The sequence below is a fragment of the Mustelus asterias genome, chromosome 16, assembly GCF_964213995.1.
Source record: "Mustelus asterias chromosome 16, sMusAst1.hap1.1, whole genome shotgun sequence".
NCBI lineage: Eukaryota > Metazoa > Chordata > Chondrichthyes > Carcharhiniformes > Triakidae > Mustelus > Mustelus asterias.
The window spans coordinates 12,353,314-12,374,639 of NC_135816.1; the positions used below are offsets into that span (position 1 = coordinate 12,353,314).

The 21,326-nt window shown below is 42.3% G+C and overlaps 1 protein-coding gene across 1 annotated transcript in view; it reads right to left on the bottom strand.

Annotated features, from left to right (window-relative positions):
* Window positions 1–21,326, bottom strand: part of mgat4b (alpha-1,3-mannosyl-glycoprotein 4-beta-N-acetylglucosaminyltransferase B) — a 232,042-nt gene that overhangs the window by 43,541 nt on the left and 167,175 nt on the right. The window contains exons 6-7 of the mRNA XM_078231799.1: window positions 9,857–9,970; window positions 1,964–2,039 (exon numbers count right to left, since the gene is read on the bottom strand). Coding sequence (XP_078087925.1) covers window positions 1,964–2,039; window positions 9,857–9,970 — 190 coding nt within the window. The remainder of the gene's footprint in view (window positions 1–1,963; window positions 2,040–9,856; window positions 9,971–21,326) is intronic.

The following is a 21,326-nucleotide window of genomic DNA, read 5'->3' on the forward strand; positions in this document are numbered from 1 at the left end:
CTTCTGGTGCTATGCCCATTAACCAAATTAACTGAAGACGCTCATATTAACTTGCTTTCTCACATCACTTTTGATGATCATATTACAGAAAGGGGACCATTCAGCCCATCATCATCTGTGCTAGGACAATTCAAAATGTATCCCAAAAGCCCACAGTCTCCCCATGATCCAGTGTTATACTGTATTCCAAATACTTATAGTGGAAGATGAGCAGAGAATACCGTCACTCAGATGAGGTCTGGAGGGAACAAGGTGCTTGTGGTTTATTTTCAAACAAAGATGGGTGGGGTGAGAACAATTAAGAAATGGAATTGGAAAGGGGGAAGGGGAGGTTTTGTATTTTAAGAAAAGCTAGTTATTCAGGTAGTCTTCTTTCATATTGTATTCACAAGAATTAAATCAAATATCAATATCCATGTCAGATATCATGACCAAAACTTCTGTTGTAACATCATGGTTATCTGCTAGGTTGCCTGCAAATTTCCTCTGAAGTTCAAATGCTTTGTTATCAGCATTTTTTCCTAAAGATCATTTGTAGTTAGAAAGCTTAGGTGGTGATGTTACTCAGAATTTTGCAAAATATTGATGGGAAGAAAATAAAAATGAGCTATAAAAAATTGAAATAAAATGATTGGACGAGATGAAGTAAGGTGGGGTGAGGATACACATGGAGCATACACACTGGCTCAAACTGATTGGGGCAGCACAGTGATTAGCACTGCTGCCTCTTAGCGCCAGAGACCCAGGTTCAATTCCTGGCTTGGGTCACTGTGTGGAGTTTGCACATTCTCGCTTGTCTACATGGGTTTCCTCCAGATGCTCCAGTTTCCTCCCACAGTCTAAAAGACGTGCTGGTTAGGTGCATTGGCTGTGCTAAATTCTCCCTCAGTGTACCCGAACAGGCGCCAGAGTGTGGTGACTAGGGGATTTTCACCGTAACTTCATTGCAATGTTAATGTAAGCCTACTTGTGACACTAATAAATAAACTTCAATTGGGTCAAATGGTCTATTTCTAAACTGTGAGGTTTTAGCCAAGAAAAAGTTAGGAATATGGACAAAATAATTACATCATAGTTCCTGTGTATCAACAAGAAACAAAACCAAGTTTTTCAGCAAGCTCTTCAAACTAGAGAAATACGTGACAAAGTTTAGTTTTTAATTCATTCACGGATGTGGGTGCTGATGGAAAGGCCATTTAGAAGTCATGCCTAATTATCCTTCAGAAGGTGACAGTGAGCTGCCTTCTTGAATATATTTGAGTGGCTTATTAGGTCATTTCAGTGGGCAGTTAATCATCAACCACATTGCTGTAATCTATTGCAAATAACACTGACAAAATAACCAAAGGGAAGTGAGGACTTTTTTTCCCTTCTCAATTACGTATGATGACCTGAAATGCACTGCCAGAGAGGGTGATGGATGAACCTTCAAGAGTAACATTAAAAAGGAAGTAGGATTAGTATTTGAAATGGAAAAATCTACAAGCTTAGGAGGTGAAAGAAGAATAAAATGGGATTACTTCAAAGAGCTGGCACAGAGGCAATGGTCTGAATGGTCTCCTCTGCACTGTGTGCCATTGTGTTGTAGTGTTGGAATAGACACTCAAATGTGTTTTGAAAAGACCTTCAGGCACATACAGAATCATATTACCAAAATATTATCAGAATTCCCAGCATTTGAAGATAATGTTCTTTGGATACAATAATACATTATGTTCTGGCTAAGTGCTTGCAAAAAACAATGTATTACTTTAACAACTCAGGGTGATGATATAATTGCTGCCTGAAACTTTTACAATGGACAAATCAATACATAATTGATCAAAAGGTTCCTGAGAACTATAAACCAGCTGCTACATAGGCCTCCAGGACAGTGTCCTGCTATGCTCTGATCAATACAATTTTTTTTCCAACTAAAAGAGCTCTCTCTAAAACAGGAGTTACCTAAAATGAGCTCCCTTACCTGTACATAATAAGTGCCCTTCAATTGAGCATACATCATTAAAAAGCAATAGTCCAGGTTCTGCTTTGTTCTCCATCTGAAATTAAAAGAAGATTCCTGTCTTTCTTTTCATACTGGGATCAACATTCTCTCTTGCGATGCACTCTGTGAACCCCTACCTAGAGTAACTTACAGTAGGACTACAGATAGCAATAGCAGAGATTGGTTTTGAATTTTTTTGCAAAAATCTATCCAATAACTACTGCATAACTCCATTCATATCTGTTTGATAATGAAATAGCCCAATTACAATAACAACTCTCACTGATACAGTTATGGTCACGAACAGTTCAGAGGCGTAATAGAACAAAAACTGATAGAATTCATTCACACCATGCAGTCTCTGTAAGTACAGGCCCACTCTGCAACACCATACTTGGGTTCCCAAGGGCATATCCATGCTGCAGAAACCCTACAGTGGAGGAGGAGGCTATTCGGGCCATCAAGTCTGTACTGACAACAATCCCATTCCAGGCCCTATCCCCACACACTTACCCCACTAATCCCTCTAACCTACACATCCCAGGACACCAGGGACAACTTGGCATGGCCATTCAAGCTAACCCGCACGTCTTTGGAGTGTGGGAGGAAACCGGAGCACCCGGAGGAAACCCACGCAGACACGGGGAGAATGTGCAAACTCCACATAGACAGTGCCCCAAGCCAGGAATTGAACCCAGGTCCCTGGAGCTGTGAGGCAGCAGTGCTAGCCACTGTGCCACCGTATCGCCCGGCAGACATGTGGCAGTAAAATCTACACCATGTGCAGGTGCCAAAAAATGATCTTGAACAATAAAAAGCAGCCACCTCTCCCATGACTTTTATCATTAAAATGTCTTCCTTACCGTCACCATCTTTTGGGCAGAAGGAAAAACAGTTAAACCCTTCTGTCAAGCTTCTTCTCATCCCAAGGCATTTCACAGGAGTAACAAACAAACTTTGACACAGAGTCCCATCAGGAGATAATAAAATCAGAGTCATAGAGGTTTACAGCATGGAAACAGGCCCTTCGGACCAACTTATCCATGCCACCCTTTTTTTTGAACCACTCAGCTAGTCCCAATTGACCGCGTTTGGCCCACATCTCTCTGTACCCATCTTACCCATGTAACTGTCTAAATGTTTTTTAAAAGACAAAATTGTATCCGCCTCTACTACTACCTCTGGCAGCTTGTTCCAGAAACTCACCACCCTCTGTGAAAAAAATTGCCCCTCTGGACCCTTTTGTATCTCTCCCCCTCTCCTTAAACCTATACCCTCTAATTTTAGACTCCCAACCTTTGAGAAAAGATGTTGACTGGAAGCTTCGTCGAAAGGTATGAGCATCTTAAAGAGATAGAGGGGTCTGGGGAGGAAATTCCAGAGCCTGGGTCCAGGTAGCTGAGGACACGGCTGCCGATGATGAAAATTGGGGATGATTAGAGGGTGGAATTGGAGCAGTGCAGAGCTCTCGGAAGATTATAGCGCTAGAGAAAGTTGCAGAAATTGCGGGAGGTGGACAGAGGGACAGACCCTGGAGTGATTTGAAGAAAGGAGAATTGCAGTATACCAAATTGTGATTCAAGGCGGGAAACTGCAAGCAATACTTGCGCTAGGAGTGTCTCATTGGAAACTGTGAAGGTGGCAGTCATTGTTAGCTTCATAATTTAGAGGATGACATTATACTGACCTCATTAGAACTATGCAAATTATATCTGACAGTCTGCCCAGTACAAAATTACCTTCTCCTGGTTTGTCTCAATCTCAATTTGTAATAAATTTGTTTAAGGTGAAGGCCTCAGCTGCGGAGCTGAGTGACAAAGCCTGGACTGATGGGTAAAACATGCAATTAAATAAGGTCACAAACCTGGTAGCTACACCAAAATAATTCTGTAAGGCATAGGGTTGGACATAGGGTCACATACTTGCATATTTAGCCCCTCAAGTCTAAAAAGTTAAAGTTTTATTTATTAGTCACAAGTAAGGCTTACATTAGCACTGCAATAAAGTTCATGTGAAATTCACCTAGTCACCACAGTCCGGCGCCTGTTCGGGTCAATGCACTTACCCAGCACGTCTTTCAGAATGTGGGAAGAAACCGGAGCACCTGGAGGAAACCCACGCAGACACGGGGAGAACGTGCAAACGCCACACAAACAGTGACCCAAGCTGGGAATCGAACCTGGGTCCCTGGTGCTGTGAAGCAGCAGTGCTAACCACTGTGCTACCATGCCACCCCATTCAATAAGATCATGGTTAATATGTTACCTGACTCAGTGCACCCATCTTTGTCCCATATGTCTTAAAATCTTTGGTTAACAAAATTCCAATAATCTCAGATTTTAAGTTAGCATCTGATCTAGCATTAACTGCTGTTTACAGAAGAGAACTCCAAATTTCTATCACCCTGTGTATAGAAGTGTTTCCTAACTTCACTCCTAAATTTTAGACCATGTCCCTTAGTTCCAGACTCCCCAACCAGTAAAAATAGTTTCTATCTATCTCATCTGGGCCCCACATTATCTTGTAACTATCGATCAAATCACTCCTTAACCTTCCAAATCCAGATAATACAACTCTGGTTTGTGTAATCTCTCCATGTAATTTAGTCTTTGGATTCCAAGGCCAGGATTTTCCAGCCCCGCCATGGTGGGACCAGCTATGGGGAATATGGTGGCCATATCAATCCTGATACAAGCATGAGTGACATGGTGGCTAGCGCTACTGTCTCACCGCACCAAGGACGCATGTTTGATTCCAGCCTTGGGTGACTATGTGTTTGGAGTTTGCATGTTTGTTGGGGGGGTGACACCAGCCAGATCCATGTTCCAGATGGGGCAGCGGTACAGTGGTTAGCACTGCTGCCTCTTAACACCAGGGACCCAAGTTCGATTCCTGGCTTGGATCACTGTCTCTGTGGAGCTTGCACATTCTCCCCGTGTCTGCGTGGGTTTCTTCCGGGTGCTCCAGTTTCCTCCCACAGTCCGAAAGATACGCTGGTTAGGTGCATTAGCCATGCTAAATTCTCCCTCAGTGTACCAGAACAGGCACCGGAGTATGGCAACTAGGGGATTTTCAGAGTTTCTTCATTGCAGTGTTGATGTAAGCCAACTTGTGACAAAAAACAAATAAACTTTAAAACTTTAAGATTGCTAGCCAGTGTATCCCTGTTGGCAAGTATGTATGCAAGTCAGGCAAGAGTCCAGTTTGGCAATGTATTTATTCCCTAGACTACATAAGATGGAGTGTTGATCTAATTGAAGTGTTTAGGATGATTAAAGGATTTGACAGAGTAGAGAAATGGAAAACTATTTTCCTGTAGGTGAGTGCAGAATAAGGAGGCATAACCTTAAAGTCAGAGCTAGGCCATTCAGGATGATAGTCAGAAACACTTAGTCACACAAAGGTTAGTGGAACACTCACCCCCAAAATGCTGTTGAGGTTGGGGTCAGTTGGGAGTTGGCAGAGTGGTGGGGAGGGAATCAACTGAAAACTAAGATAGATTTTTATTGGGGAGGGATAGTAAAGATTTATAGACACAAGGAGAGTAGATAAAGATCAGCCATGATCTACTTAAATCCATAACACCCAATAAAATTCAGCCCCATTAATTGTCTCTCCCCTTCCCCCTCCCATCCAATTTTCAGTTTTCTTAACTATTCTCCCCTTCTTTTTTGAAAATGCTGACATATGGTGGGAGTAATTCCTAAAGTGCTAGCAGCCCTTTGTTATGTTGTCTGATTGGCCTTTATATGTAGGCTTGTATATCACAGGAGGAAACTAACCACTGTGCCAACGCGCTAAGCTGAATACTCTTTCAACACTGTGACGATACTGTGCCTTTAACAAATGTATTTGAATCATGTAACTTGTGCAGGATTGTGTTTTAACGATCTGTTCTAAAACTGGAACCGCCGGGTCTGTATCCGCAACCCTGTATTGTTACTGCAGCAGCATAATTGCTCCTAATTGTTGATTGACAGAAATATCAGGTGACTAGGTGGAACTAGGCTTACACAGAGAAATCAAGCTCAGTCTGCTGCTTGGGATCTTTAGAGGGAGGTCACTATTTTTGTTTCTCTTTCTCTCTCTTGAGTTAGAGACTGGAATCTACCAGGAAATAAGTCTCTTTATCTGAGATTCTGCTGTTAGGGGGTAGATCTTTCTCTGGAGGTTGGTGTATGGGAGTCAGAAGACAGGTGTCTGCCTGGATCTCTGTCCAGAGTTTTAAAAGGCTGGAAATCTAGCATCCATGTCAGCATATGCTTTTGGTGCTAATTGTGCTGAAGAAGGAATTTGTGTCGATGGGGTGCTGCTTACATTGGAACGAGAGATAGCTAGCTGTTCAGAATTATAACTTGTCGTGTTTAAGTGTTTCCAATTGTAAAAGTTATGCTAATTCTTTTTGTTAACTACGTTGGTAAAAATAAAGTTTGTTCTGATGAAAGCTTCGTAGTGGGTCAATTGAATCATACCCATAGTGGAATACCTTATGGTCACCCGAAATCAAAATAGCCAAAATCAAAGGGAAAGGCTAGGGTCTAGGTTAACTTTATCATATACCTTGGCGTTTCCAATCTGGTCCCTAACAACACATGTCCTGCAACAGAAAGGAAAGCTGCCTATTTCGGCAAATGCATTTCATTCTCCCAAAGACTGTTGCATGTTCTGTCAGAGAAAACGTCACATACAAGTGTGACAAATTTATAATGTAGCAATGCTGATAGGACAGAATCCTTGAGGTTTATCCAGACTGAAGGTGATTTTCTTTGGCTGCAAAGAATAGTCATTTTACAGCACCATGCTACTCCTTTCAAAGCAGAGTTGAAGTTTCAAGGCAGCCGTCACCTCTGTAGGTAGCACTCTTGCCTCTCAAGTCCAAACGTCATGTGTTCAAGACCCATTTAATGAGTTGAGTCAATAATCCAGGCTGACACTCCCAGTGCATCATTGAGTGCTGCACTGTCACAGATGCATTCAATAAACTGAAGCCATGTCTGCCCATTTTGGGTGCACGGGATAGATCACTTGACACTATTTTGAAGAGGAACAGAGAAATTTGCTTCATCAAGGTTTACCCATGAAACAACAGCTTTAAAAACAGATCAAATGGCGAAATGTTCACACAGACTTTTATATAGCAGTTTTAAAGAAAACCGAGAGGATGGGTTAAAGCCCCAGATTGCTCAAAGGGAAGAATTTGGTTCAATTTATAAACAACAAAGGATAGAATATAGAATTGCTGCTGTTTAGAAAACACATTGGGGAGATTGGCCAGGTTTGAAAGGTATCGCTCCAGAGGGATTGGAAGACCAATTGAGACAATGCCATTTTGTGGCGATAAGGGGCCAGGATAAAAATGAGATTGCTGGGGAAGCCTTGAAAATGGTGGGAACCTGATAAAGAGATTAGAAAACTACTGGAAGCTTGTCTTTGTACTGGCAACCAGCAATTATAATAAATTCCAAGTGGCACTTTGCAAGACTGACCAGAATACTGATAACGTGTGGGGCTCTTTTCTCTCGAAAAATAAAAGACAGATGGGTGACTTAATAGAGGGCTTCAAGTTTAAGGAACAATTTGATAAAGTAGAAATAGAGACCAGGATTTTCCTGTGGACTCCTGAACTCCACAATCAGGCTTAAATTGGGGTCAGAAGGTCTTACCCAGCAGTAAACAGTCACATACATGTGATTTCTCTGAATCGGCCAATTAATGGTCAGAGGATAGGTTCGCCATCCAATTAAAGATGGTGGGAAGGCTCCCAAAGCTGGGGACTAATAGGAAGCCCCAGCTTGAAAAGAGCAGCAGGATACCATGGCATGAGAGGTCACGGTATCCCCAAGACACCCCCTCTCAACTTTAAATAAAAAATGGTATTTGTTTCTGGTCTACCATGTTGGAGGGGTGTACTTCCAACAGGCAGCATGCAGCTGCTGTTAATCTCTGGCTCGTGATACCAAATAAACCTGTTGGGCTTTAACCTGGTGTTGTGAGACGTCTTACGAATAAATGCAATAGAGAATTCAGGAGAAGCTTATTTACCCAGAGAGTGGCGAGCATTTGGAATTTGCTACAAAGGGAATAGTTCAGGCGAATAACATAGATGAAGTTAAGGGGAGCTAGATAAGCAAATGAAGTAGAAAGGAATCAAATTATATGTTGATAGGGTTAGATGAAGAAGGATGGGAGGAGGTTGATGTGGAGCACAAACACTGTCATTGAGTAGTTGCATTGAATGGTATGTTTTGTGCTGTTAAGTGCTTTGTAATGTCGTAGGAGGATTAACTCCTTAGTCTTCTTGCAGAAGAACAATTTCATCCTGAATTTCATTTGCACTGCTGATTTAAAGGCTGTATCAATCCCTGTTCATAAACCTCCGGAGCTTGAATGTTTAATATTTTGCCTTTGTTTATCTTGCCTCTGATTACACTAAAGAGTATCGAGAGAGAGTTAAAAGAAAATCCTACCCTGCTCATTTATCTCATTGTTGTTTGAAGGACCTTGTGGTGCACAAGTTAGCTGCGTCATCCTAAATAAACGACGCAGACTGCACTTCACAAAAATTCACTGGCCATGAAGTATTTAGGGACACCCGAGGCCATGAATGGCATGATTTAAGCAAAAGTCACTTTTCTTTCTTGCTTTCCCTCACTGCTACAAAAGTAAAAACAATGTTATATACCAAACGCTAACTAAAATAATTTTTTATTGCGCAAGTTAGAATGGCTTTGGGTCAAATTAGGACTCTTAATCATATAAGAATTTCAAAGTCAATTGGCCAAGCATAACTAAGGAGTAGAGTTTGAACATTAGCCAATGGTTCAGATATAAATCAGTTGTATTTACTTTTTAAAAACTAATGCCATTGAATCCTTCTCCTATTTCCTTACTTAACACTGATGCCCCACGCGGCTGTGTCCTTAACCCCTTACTAAACTTCTTATACACCTGTGACCAAATTCCCCTCCAACTCAATTTTCAAGTTTGCTGATGACACCACTGTAGTGGGTCGGATCTCAAACAATGACGAGACCGAGTACAGGAAAGAGAGAATCTGGTGAACTGGTGCAGCAACAATAACCTCTCCCTCAATGTCAACAAAACGAAGGAGATAGTCATCAACTTCAGAAAATGTAGTGGAGGACATGCCCCTGTCTACATCAACGGGGACGATGTAGAAATGGTTGACAGCTTCAAGTTTTTAGGTGTCCAGATCACCAACCTGTCCTGGTCCCTCCAAGCGGATGCTATAATTAAGAAAACCCACCAATGCCTCTACTTTCTCAGAAGACAAGGAAATTTGGCATGTCCGCTATGACTCTCACCAATTTTTACAGATGCACCATAAAAAGCATTCTTTCTGGTTGTATCACAGCTTGGTATGGCTCCTGCTCTGCCCAAGACTGCAAGGAACCACAAATGGTCATGAACGAAGCCCAGTCCATCACTCAAACCAGCCTCCCACCTATTGTTTCCATCTACACTTCATGCTGCCTCGGAAAAGCAGCCAGCATAATTAAGGACCCCACGCACCCGGACATTCTCTCTTCTACTTTCTTCCGTCGGGAAGAATATACAAAAGTCTGAGATCATGTACCAACCGACTCAAGAACAGCTTCTTCCCTGCTGCCATCAGACTTTTGAATGGACTTACCTCGCACTAAGTTGATTTTTCTCTACAACGTAGCTATGACTGTAACACTACATTCTGCACTCACTCCTTTCCTTCTCTACATACAGCATGATTTGTCTGTATAGAGCTCGAGAAACAATACTTTTCACTGTATGCTGATACATGTGACAATAATAAATCAAATCAAGTCTACAAACGTTGGCAGCACACACTCATTCATTGCGTTCAGCTGGATTTACCTGACCCGTTCTTTGGGATCACCAAAGGTTTCTTTCAGATGGGAGAAATCAGGGTAGTAGTTCACTGAGGGGGCGATGACTTCAAGCAGACCTGACTGAATTTCATTTGGAAATCTAAGGAGAAAATGAAATTAAAACAATTAATGGTTGACCCGCACCCCCCCCCCCCCCCCCCCCTTGCTAGAGTTTGGCACCAATCATCCTACCCAATGCCCATTATATAGGTGTAAGCCTTGAATATGAGCTTTGGCCATGGGAACTAAGCCAAAACCCTCTTTCAACCAACATGCATCAGCACATAATCATTTAGAATCATAGTACAGAATGAGGTTAATTAGTCCATTTCATCTTTTTGACAGAACTGTACAATTAGTCCCACGGCCTCACTCTTTCCCCATTGCCCTGCCAATTTCTACTTTTCAAATATTTATCCAACTCCTTTTGACAGTTACTATTGAAGCTGCTTCTACCACATTTCAGGCAATGCATTCTGATTCATCACAACTTACTATGGAAAATAAGTGCTCCTCATCCCTGCTACTTTTGTCAATTACCTTAAATCTGTGTGCTATTTAAATCAAACCCTTCATACAAAGCTGAAGGAATTCCCTCTTCTAAACTAGGAATCCAGAAGGTAACACAGTGGTGTCAGCCATGGTGTGACTCCGAGTTAGCGAATTATGGGCTCAATTCCCACTCCAGGTCTTGAGCCCATAATCTAAACCATCTCATCCAGTTGTGGCACTGAGGAAGTATTGCACTATTGAGGAGACATTAAACAAAGGTCCAATCTACATCAGTTTCACTTTCCCACTGTGTCCCCATATTCCTCAAAACCCCTGCACCCAAAAATCATCTCAGCCTTGAATATACTCAATGACTGAGCATCCACAGCAGACTGTTCTAAAAATTCACAACCCTCTGAAAGAAAAATGGCTGACCCCGTATCTTGAGTCTATAACCCTGGTTTTAAAACTCATCAGATGGGGGAAATCAGGCTCCTGGCAATTATTTCATCAAGTCCACCTAAGGATTTTATGTGTTGCAATTAGATCATCTCGTATTCAATCTCTCCTCATGTCATAGCGCTCTCATCTCACAAATCAGACTTGTAAACCTCATTGCACCTCTCTTCAGTGTATCCTTTCCTGGGTGAGGAGACCAAAACTGTACACACCACTCTAAATGTGATCTTATTAAAGCCCTATATGATTGCAGCCCTTTACTCCAACCCCCCCTTTAATAAGGGTGGACATATCTTTTGATGTTCCATTCTTTCTACCAAAGTGGATAATTTCACATTTCCCTACATTATGCTCCATTTGCCACCTACCTGACCAAACATTAAACCCAGATATACCACTGGTCTTTATACTATAAAAGCAACATAAAGGGCACTGCAAAAAACGGTTTTACAAAGATGGTACCAGAATTAAAAGATTACAGCTATTGGAAAAATGGAAAGATTGGGCATTTCTCTTTAGAAAGGTGAACGCTTGGAAGAGATCAAATAAAAGTGGTTAAAATTATGAATGGTTTGCCAAGAGAGCTTTGGAGAGAATGTTTCAGTTGTGGGAGAATTCAAAATTAGGGGCCATAAGTACAAGATAGGGTTGGATCATACTCCAATGCAGGCTCTCCACATCCCAGTGTAAATATCGAGGTGAGCCCATCTACACTTTGGCAGCTTGTCCTGCTTTGAGTTCTTGGGAAATGGAGGAATTCCCTCTTCTAAGCTAGGAATTCAGAAGGTAATATAGTGGTGTCAGCCATGGTGTGACTCTGAGTTAGCAAATTATAGGCTCAATTACCACTCCAGGTCTTGAGCCCATAATCTAAACCATCTCATCCAGTTGTAGCATTGAGGAAGTATCGTACTATTGAGGAGACATTAAACAAAGGCCCCAACTACATCAGCTTCACTTTCCCACCGTATCTGCATATTCCTCAAATCCCCTGCACCCAAAAATCATCTCAATTTTGATTAGTAGGAGGTGAGACTTCCATCCATCTCTAGCAGGAAGGCTCTGCATGCCAGCAGTGTCAGAAGGGGCGATTGCCATTGCTGCTGCTGCAGGTCAGTCAAGGAGATAGCATTCAGTGATGGACCCAGACATTCACACCCATCTGGAATCTCACTGGGGTCAGGCTAGCAGACCTGGTGAGTGGGGTTGGACAGGGTGCACATGAGGAGGCAAAACAGTGGGGAGCAGTCAATGATGGACACTGGGGTTGGCAACCGTCACTCTCCTCACCATCGCTTTATTGACTAGCGGCCCATATCGTTAAACCTGCCAGCTTCACTTTGAGCACCAGCCTTTCCTGCAACTTGATAGAGCAGTGGTGGGATGAGGCCCTTAAGTGGGCAATTAATGCTCACTTAAGGGCTTCAACTGAGCCACAAGTAGGTGACTCACCCAAGCTTCCCCAATGCTGTTGGGGTGAAGGGTGGGCACTCCACTAACAGCACAGCACCCTAGGTTTACAGACCCCCCCCTGCCTGCTTTTCTGTCCATGGTGATCCTTAAAGTTCAGCCCATTATTGCAAATAAATTTGATAAGGAAAAGAGAAGAAATGTCTTTACTCAATGGGTAGAATGTGGAATTTGCTCATACAGGATGGAATCGAGAAAAATATCTTAGATGGTCTACAAAGAAAACAACAGTACATGAGTGGAAAGGGAATAGATATGTTGAAAGGTTGATATTAGGTAGATGGAATGGGAGGATACTAATGTGGAGTATAAATGCCACCTTCTGTGCTATATGTACTATGTAATATAATTGTTGGGCTCATGTCAAAAAACCTACTAAAAATAGTTCAATATCAGGAGAGGCAGTGGCATAGTGGCATTGTCACTGGATGAGTAATCCAGAGAGCTAGGGTAATGCTCCAAGGGTCCCGGGTTCGAATCCCACCATGGCAGGTGGTGAAATTTGAATTCAATACAAATATCTAGAATTAAAAGATGAATGATGACCATGAAACCATTGTCGATTTTTGTAAAATCCCATCTGATTCACGAATGCTGTCCTTACCCAATCTGGCCTACATGTGACTCCAGACCCACAGCCACATGGTTGTTTCTTAAATGCTCCTCTGAAATATCTGAGCAAGCCACTCAGTTGAAGGGCAATTTGGGGTGGGCAATAACTCTAGCCCAGCCTGCGATACCCACATCCCATGAACGAATAAATTAAAAAAAAATCATGCTTCCATCTGACCACTGGTGAGATAGCTAAACTCTCCAATGGAAGAATTTGTAAAGAATGATTTTAATTTGTTGAAGCAAATTCCTAGAAAATAAATTTATGAATCATAGAATCCTACAGTGCAGAAAGAGGCCATTCGGCCCATCGGGTCTGCACCAACCACAATCCCACCCAGGCCCTATCCACAGATCCCTACATATTTACCCACTAACCCCTCTAACCTATGCATCCCGGGACACTAAGGGGCAATTTAGAATGGCCAATCAACCTAGCCCGCACATCTTTGGACTGTGGGAGGAAACCGGAGCACCCGGAGGAAGCCCATGCAGACACGGGGAGAATGTGCAAACTCCACACAGACAGCGACCCAAGCCGGGATTCGAACCCAGGTTCCTGGGGCTGTGAAGCAGCAGTGCTAACCACTGTGCTACCGTGCCACCCCAAATTATGTTTCAAATACCTGTTGTTGCTGTACAAGCAAATCTTATGTAAACAGCAATTGTTTTGGAATACAATACAGGCATTCTGATTATCTGAATGTGTCTCAGTATCTCCCTTGCTGTTGCCAAATTTAAAAAGAACTGCTTATACCTGAAAATTTTTAAGCAGTTTGAAATATGGTCTTGGATCCAAAATTGTCGGCCTTTTGGATCTCAAAGTGTCCCATAGGATGAGGAATTGTCCTTTTTGACCTATATTTCACCATCCAATAGGAGGGCCATTGTGTTCTAACAATAAATGTTTTAGCAACTACAAATTGGATTGTCACTCCTGCATACAGATGAGCATTCCCAATTATCGGAAAGGTGGACTGATTAACGAGTTTAGTTTGCAATTGTTAAGTAACAAAACACTTATGGCAGGACACCTCATACTTGGTCTGAATTCAGTATCCTGCCTTATGTTAAAACATTAAACTTTAAAACAAAGCCCTGCCTGCCTCTCAAATGAAAGTTAAAGATCCCTTGGCACTACTTGGGATAGGAAGAGAGCTCTTCTTGATGTCAATACTTATCCCTCAACCAATATCCCTTTAAATGGACTATTTGATCATTGTCGCATTGCTGTTGGTGGAAGTTATACATGAATTGGCTGTTTCTCTATATTTGAATACTTCCAAAAACATTTAATTGGTAATAAAGCACTTTTGCACACCCTGAGTTTGTAAAAAGTACCATATGCAATAGGTATTACATGCTATATATAGCCAGATAAATTCTACAGTTCCAAGAACAGGTCCGTGCATGGATATTCTGTGGTGAGTACTTACCCTGACTCCATAAAGTATTTGTGTCAGGAATGTGATTAAATATTCTCCGCTTGCCTGGATGAGTACAGCTGCACCAACACTCAAAAAGCTCAACATCGTCCAGGACAAAATAACCTCCTTGACTTGCACCTCATCCACCATCTTAAGCATTTACTCTCTCCATCACCAACGCACCATGACTCCCATATGCACTATGTGCAAGATGCACTGCAGCAACTTGACATGGTTTCTTCAACCATACCTCCCAAATGTACAACCTTTGCTGCCTAAAACAATAAGGGCAGTAGGCATATCAAAGCACCACTGACTCCAATTTCCCCTTGCATTAAGTTGATCTTTCTTTATACCCTAGCTATGACTGTAACACTATATTCTGCACACTTTTGTTTCTTTCTCTATGAACAGTATGCTCTGTCTGTATAGCATAAGAAACAATATTTTACACTGTATGCTAATACGTGGCAATAATAAATCAAACCAAATTCTAACAATCCTAACCTGGAAATATATAGTTGTTCCTTCACTGTCGCTAGGTCAAAATCCTGGAACTCCCTACTTAACAGCACTGTACCTCGCCTACGCTACATGGACTACCATGGTTCAAGGAATGACTCACCACCACTAATTACAAGTGCAATCAGGGATAGACAATGAACCCTCCACTTGCAGATTATGCTCATATCCAGAGAATGATTAAAAGTGAATTTATTTTCATATTTAGTTGTATCTAACTGAAATTGTCATGTGTTAAAAACATCAACTCTTAAAAGATGAGCAGAAAAAATGATTTAGTTTGTTCTCAAGACAACAGGGAAAACTTCAAAACAATCCAAACAGTCCCAAGATGTGCGGGTGAGGTGAATTGGCCATCCTAAATTATCCCCCAGTGTCAGGGGGTCTAGCAAGGTAAATGCATGGGATTATGGGGATAGGGCCTGGATGGGATTGTGGGCAGTGCAGACTTGATGGGCCAAATGGCCTCCTTCTGAACAGTAGGGATTCTATGATTCTAATCTGAAAAACCCTTTAACATCTTTGGTCAGATAAATCTTGCTGGCCAGGCACTCTCATTATCAGAATCCTATCAGTGCATGTTGTGAAATGTTGCCCATGCTCAGACTGTGTTATCTTCCTACAGATGACAGAAAGCCGTTGGTGAAACAAATAACTATAGGTCAAGGTTTTGAGAGCAATTCAGAATAAATCTTCAATGATGCTAATGAAATGCATAAATGACAACTTGCATTAAGTTATCTTTCTCTACACGCTAGCTATGACCGTAACACTACATTCTGCACTCTCTTCTTTCCTTCTCTATGAACGGTTTGCTTTGTCTAAATAGCGCGGAAGAAACAATACTTTTCACTATATGCTAATACATGTGACAATAATGAATCAAATCAAATTTATAAGCAGTAATAATCATGTTCAATGCACAATTTAAAAAAAACATTTGTAATACAAAGAACAAAGAACAATACAGCACAGGAACAGGCCCTTCGGCCCTCCAAGCCCGTGCCGCTCCCTGGTCCAACTCGACCATTCTTTTGTATCCCTCCATTCCCACTCCGTTCATATGGCTTTCTAGATAAGTCTTAAACGTTCCCAGTGTGTCCGCCTCCACCACCTTGCCTGGCAGCGCATTCCAGGCCCCCACCACCCTCTGTGTAAAATACGTCCTTCTGATATCTGTGTTAAACCTCCCCCCCTTCACCTTGAACCTATGACCCCTCGTGAACGTCACCACCGACCTGGGGAAAAGCTTCCCACCGTTCACCCTATCTATGCCTTTCATAATTTTATACACCTCTATTAAGTCTCCCCTCATCCTCCGTCTTTCCAGAGAGAACAACCCCAGTTTACCCAATCTCTCCTCATAACTAAGCCCCTCCATACCAGGCAACATCCTGGTAAACCTCCTATGCACTCTCTCCAAAGCCTCCACGTCCTTCTGGTAGTGTGGCGACCAGAACTGGACGCAGTATTCCAAATGCGGCCGAACCAACGTTCTATACATCTGCAACATCAGACCCCAACTTTTATACTCTATGCCCCGTCCTATAAAGGCAAGCATGCCATATGCCTTCTTCACCACCTTCTCCACCTGTGACGTCACCTTCAAGGATCTGTGGACTTGCACACCCAGGTCCCTCTGTGTATCTACACCCTTTATGGTTCTGCCATTTATCGTATAGCTCCTCCCTACATTATTTCTACCAAAATGCATCACTTCGCATTTATCAGGATTGAACTTTTCTGCCATTTCTTTGCCCAAATTTCCAGCCTATCTCTATCCTTCTGTAGCTTCTGACAATGCTCCTCACTATCTGCAAGTCCTGCCAATTTTGTGTCGTCCGCAAACTTACTGATCACCCCAGTTACACCTTCTTCCAGATCGTTTATATAAATCACAAACAGCAGAGGTCCCAATACAGAGCCCTGCGGAACACCACTAGTCACAGGCCTCCAGCCGGAAAATGACCCTTCCACTATCACCCTCTGTCTTCTGTGACCAAGCCAGTTCTCCACCCATCTAGCCACCTCCCCCTTTATCCCATGAGATCCAACCTTTTTCACCAGCCTACCATGAGGGACTTTGTCAAACGCTTTACTAAAGTCCATATAGACGACATCCACGGCCCTTCCCTCGTCAACCATTCTGGTCACTTCTTCAAAAAACTCCACCAGGTTAGTGAGGCATGACCTCCCTCTCACAAAACCATGCTGACTATCGTTAATGAGTTTATTCCTTTCTAAATGCGCATACATCCTATCTCTAAGAATCTTCTCCAACAACTTCCCCACCACGGACGTCAAGCTCACCGGCCTATAATTACCCGGGTTATCCTTCCTACCCTTCTTAAATAACGGGACCACATTAGCTATCCTCCAATCCTCTGGGACCTCACCTGCGTCCAGTAACGAGACAAAGATTTGCGTGAGAGGCCCAGCGATTTCATCTCTCGTCTCCCTGAGCAGCCTTGGATAGATTCCATCAGGTCCTGGGGATTTGTCAGTCTTTATATTCTCTAACAAACCTAACACTTCCTCCCTTGTAATGGAGATTTTCTCCAATGGTTCAACACTCCCCTCCGAGACACTCCCAGTCAACACATCCCTCTCCTTTGTGAATACCGACGTAAAGTATTCATTTAGGATCTCCCCTACTTCTTTGGGCTCCAAGCATAATTCCCCACTTTTGTCCCTGAGAGGTCTGATTTTTTCCCTGACAACCCTTTTGTTTCTAACGTATGAATAAAATGCCTTGGAATTCTCCTTAATCCTGTCTGCCAAGGACATTTTGTGACCCTTTTTGCCCTTCTAATTCCCCGTTTCAGTTCCTTCCTACTTTCTTTGTACTCCTCCAGAGCTCCCTCCGTTTTTAGCTGTGATAGAAATCTTATTTTAAAAAGGAGGAAAATTAACAACAGAAAATAATTCATAAAAATGGTCTGAGTGATTTAGTTCATTTCCTTTCTCAGAAATGACCCAGTTCAATTGATAAGTTTGAATTATATTTAATATTTTTCTCACTAATTAGCTGTCAGAAATTTAGAACAACTGAAATGGAAGAGTCTCTATCAGCCAAGTTACACAGGAAGAAATTTATGAAATGAAGTGCAAACAAATGTGCATGTAGGTAGTGTGTCATTGAAGTGTTACTGCTAAATGTGGTACAAGAACAGCAATGGAATTGTATGCTAGATAAACACTTTTGTTGCAACTCATGACTTGGGCATGCACAATCACGGATTGGCATAGGGAATCTTTGGGGGTAGCAGGACGAGTTGACAAGGCCATTAAAATAGCTTATGGGTTCATTGGCTTATAAATAGAGGCAAAGATTATAAAAGAAAGGAAGTTATGTTAAATCTTTACAAATCGCTTAGGAGGAACATTCAAGGTACCACACTTTAGAATCATAGAATCCCTACAGTGCAGAAGGAGGCCATTCAGCCCATCAAGTCTGCACCGATAACAATCCCACCCAGACCCTACCCCCATAATCCCATGTATTTACCTTGTTAATCCCCCTGACACTAAGGGTCAATTTAGCATGGCCAATCCACCTAACCTGCATATCTTTGGAGTGTAGGAGGAAACTGAAGCACCGGGAGGAAACCCACGCAGACATGGGGAGAATGTGCAAACTCCAACATAGACAGTCACCCGACAGTGGCCGGAATTGAACCCAGGTCCTTGGCGTTGTGAGACAGCAGTGCTAACCACTGGGAAGGAGTAAAGTCAGAGATGGGCCAGAGATTTACTAGAATGACACTTGGGATGAGAGGCTTCAGCTATGTGGTGAGGCTTGAAAAGTCACGATTGTTTTCTTCGGAACAGGGAAGGGCAGGGGGAGATACCTGAACATACCTATTAATAGGTATGTTCAAAATCATGAAGGGTTTTGATGGTTTCTCCTTGTTTACTCTATTTCCAGTGGCAGGGAGATCAGTGACCAGGGGAAACAGAGATAAGATAATTGGCAATAGGACCAGAATGAAGATGAGAATTATGCAGTCGGTTATGACAACCCGGAACACACTGTCTGAAAGGTTGTTGGAACAACTTCATGTTATTTCAAAAGGGAATTCAATAACTACTTTAAAAGGAGAAAATTGCAGAGCTACAGGAAGTGGAACTAATTGGATAGCTCTTTCAAAGAACTGGCACCAGCACAATAAGTCAAAGGCCTTCCCTCTGTGCTGCACAGTTCTATGTGAAATAATACATCAAACTGTTATTTATGGGTTTGAAATTTGAAGCATATACTTTCACTATAAAGTTACATTTCCGTCTTATAGACTAGCCCTGAAATTTCTCTTAAATTGAGTTCACAACACAGAAACAGACATAATTGTATCCCTTTTCCCCTCATACATTTATCTATCTTCCCCCTAAATGCATCCATGCTACTGATCTCAGCTAATCCTTGTCGTAACACCTTCTACATTCTCACTACTTCCTAGGTGAAGAAGTTTCTGCTGAATTCCCTATTGGATTTATTAGTGACCTTTGACCTGGACACAGTAAGTAAAATTTGTATTTATTATAAAATGTTTGTACAATTCTTTTTCAGTGTTTGAAAAGGAATCTTAAGAGTTTTTAACCAATTGTAAAGAGATCAACTATATTTTGTGTCTAAGAAGAAAAACTGGTCGATCATTGACCTGGAAGCAGTGCCAACATAAATAAATTTAAAATACTGAGGCAGTGTCACAGACAGGCACGAAAGAGGGAAGGGAAGCGTTGGAGAGCCAAGGTGATCACCAAACCAAGTCAGAGAGCTGCATTCCTGAATGGTCAGAAAGCATTGTTGTGATTGCTGCTGCTGTTTCACTTTCAGGTGACCGAATGTCCAGAATCAGCCATACCATGCAAAGGTAAAGGTGGTTCGGGTAGATCCATGCTACCACAACCGACAGGAGCCGACAGCTGAGAAGGTTATGGAAAGAAGTGCACCAGCGTTGAAGATCCTATCGCAAACAAGGTTTCCTCGGAAACTGTTGCCTGTGGAGAACTGGCTAAGGCCTTGAAGAAAAGGGGTTGGAATTCTACCCAAGAAAGGCCTGAGCTTGGAAGAGCTTTATGGTTGAAATAGGTGCCATTTAGACAGGATGGACTGCCTAGAAAGTCCACGAGACCTATCTTTGTTATATCTGCTATTCCATATGTAATTGATAGTTTGTACCAAAAGTGATTTGTCTTGATAATTTGGACAGACTCCGATTTGTGTTAAAAATAAAAGTTACAAAAAATGAAATATTGTTTTGTAATTATTTCAAATGGGGGTAATTTAGTAAAATCTGGTTCTTTGGATTTATGGATCGCCACAGGGATCTTAACAGTAACAATCTTACATTTATAACCCCTAGTACAGGTCTTGTCCATATGTGGAAACATCCTCTCTAATTCTACCCTATTCAATCCTTTCAAAATATTAAAAGTCTCCATCAGGTCCAGGAAATAAATAAAATGCCCTGCATCCCACAGATTACAATTCTGCCCTGGGGGAAGGGGGTGGGGGGCACTAGATCTTGCCAGTGCTACAGCGAAAAGCTCTGTGTCCTGCCCATTTTAGGCAGCCATTTGGAAAGTCACAGGCAGCCTTCCCACATGCACCTTTTGAGCCTAACTTTAAGCCCCAGAATCTCTGCAACACACAAAGACTTGCATTTCTGCAGCACCTCTCACCCACACAAAATGCCGCAAACTGCTTTCCAACCAATTAGGTAGCTTTTGAAGTGTAGTCACTATTGTAATGTAGTGGAACACAACTGCCAATTTGCACAGAGCAAAATCTCAGAAACAGCAATGTGATAAGAATTAGATGATAAATTTTAGTGACGTGGGTTGAGACACGAACATTAGTCCAGGAAGCCAGGGCAAACTTGCCTGCTCTCCATGGGATTAGTGTCACTTGCAGGTTGAGTCCGTAATTAAGAAAGCAAATGTAATGTTGTCATTTATCTCAAGAGGCTTGGAATACAAAAGCAGGGATGTACTTCTGAGGCTTTATAAAGCACTGGTTAGGCCCCATTTGGAGTACTGTGAGCAATTTTGGGCCCCACACCTCAGGAAGGACATACTGGCACTGGAGCGGGTCCAGCGGAGATTCACACGGATGATCCCAGGAATGGTAGGCCTGACATACGATGAACGTCTGAGGATCGTGGGATTATATTCATTGGAGTTTAGGAGGTTGAGGGGAGATCTGATAGAAACTTACAAGATAATGAACGGCTTAGATAGGATGGACGTAGGGAAGTTGTTTCCATTAACAGGGGAGACTAGGACGCGGGGGCACAGCCTTAGAATAAAAGGGAGTCACTTTAGAACAGAGATGAGGAGAAATTTCTTCAGCCAGAGAGTGGTGGGTCTGTGGAATTCATTGCCACAGAGGGCTGTGGAGGCCGAGACGTTGAGCGTCTTCAAGACAGAAATTGATAAATTCTTGATTTCTCGAGGAATAAAGGGCTATGGGGA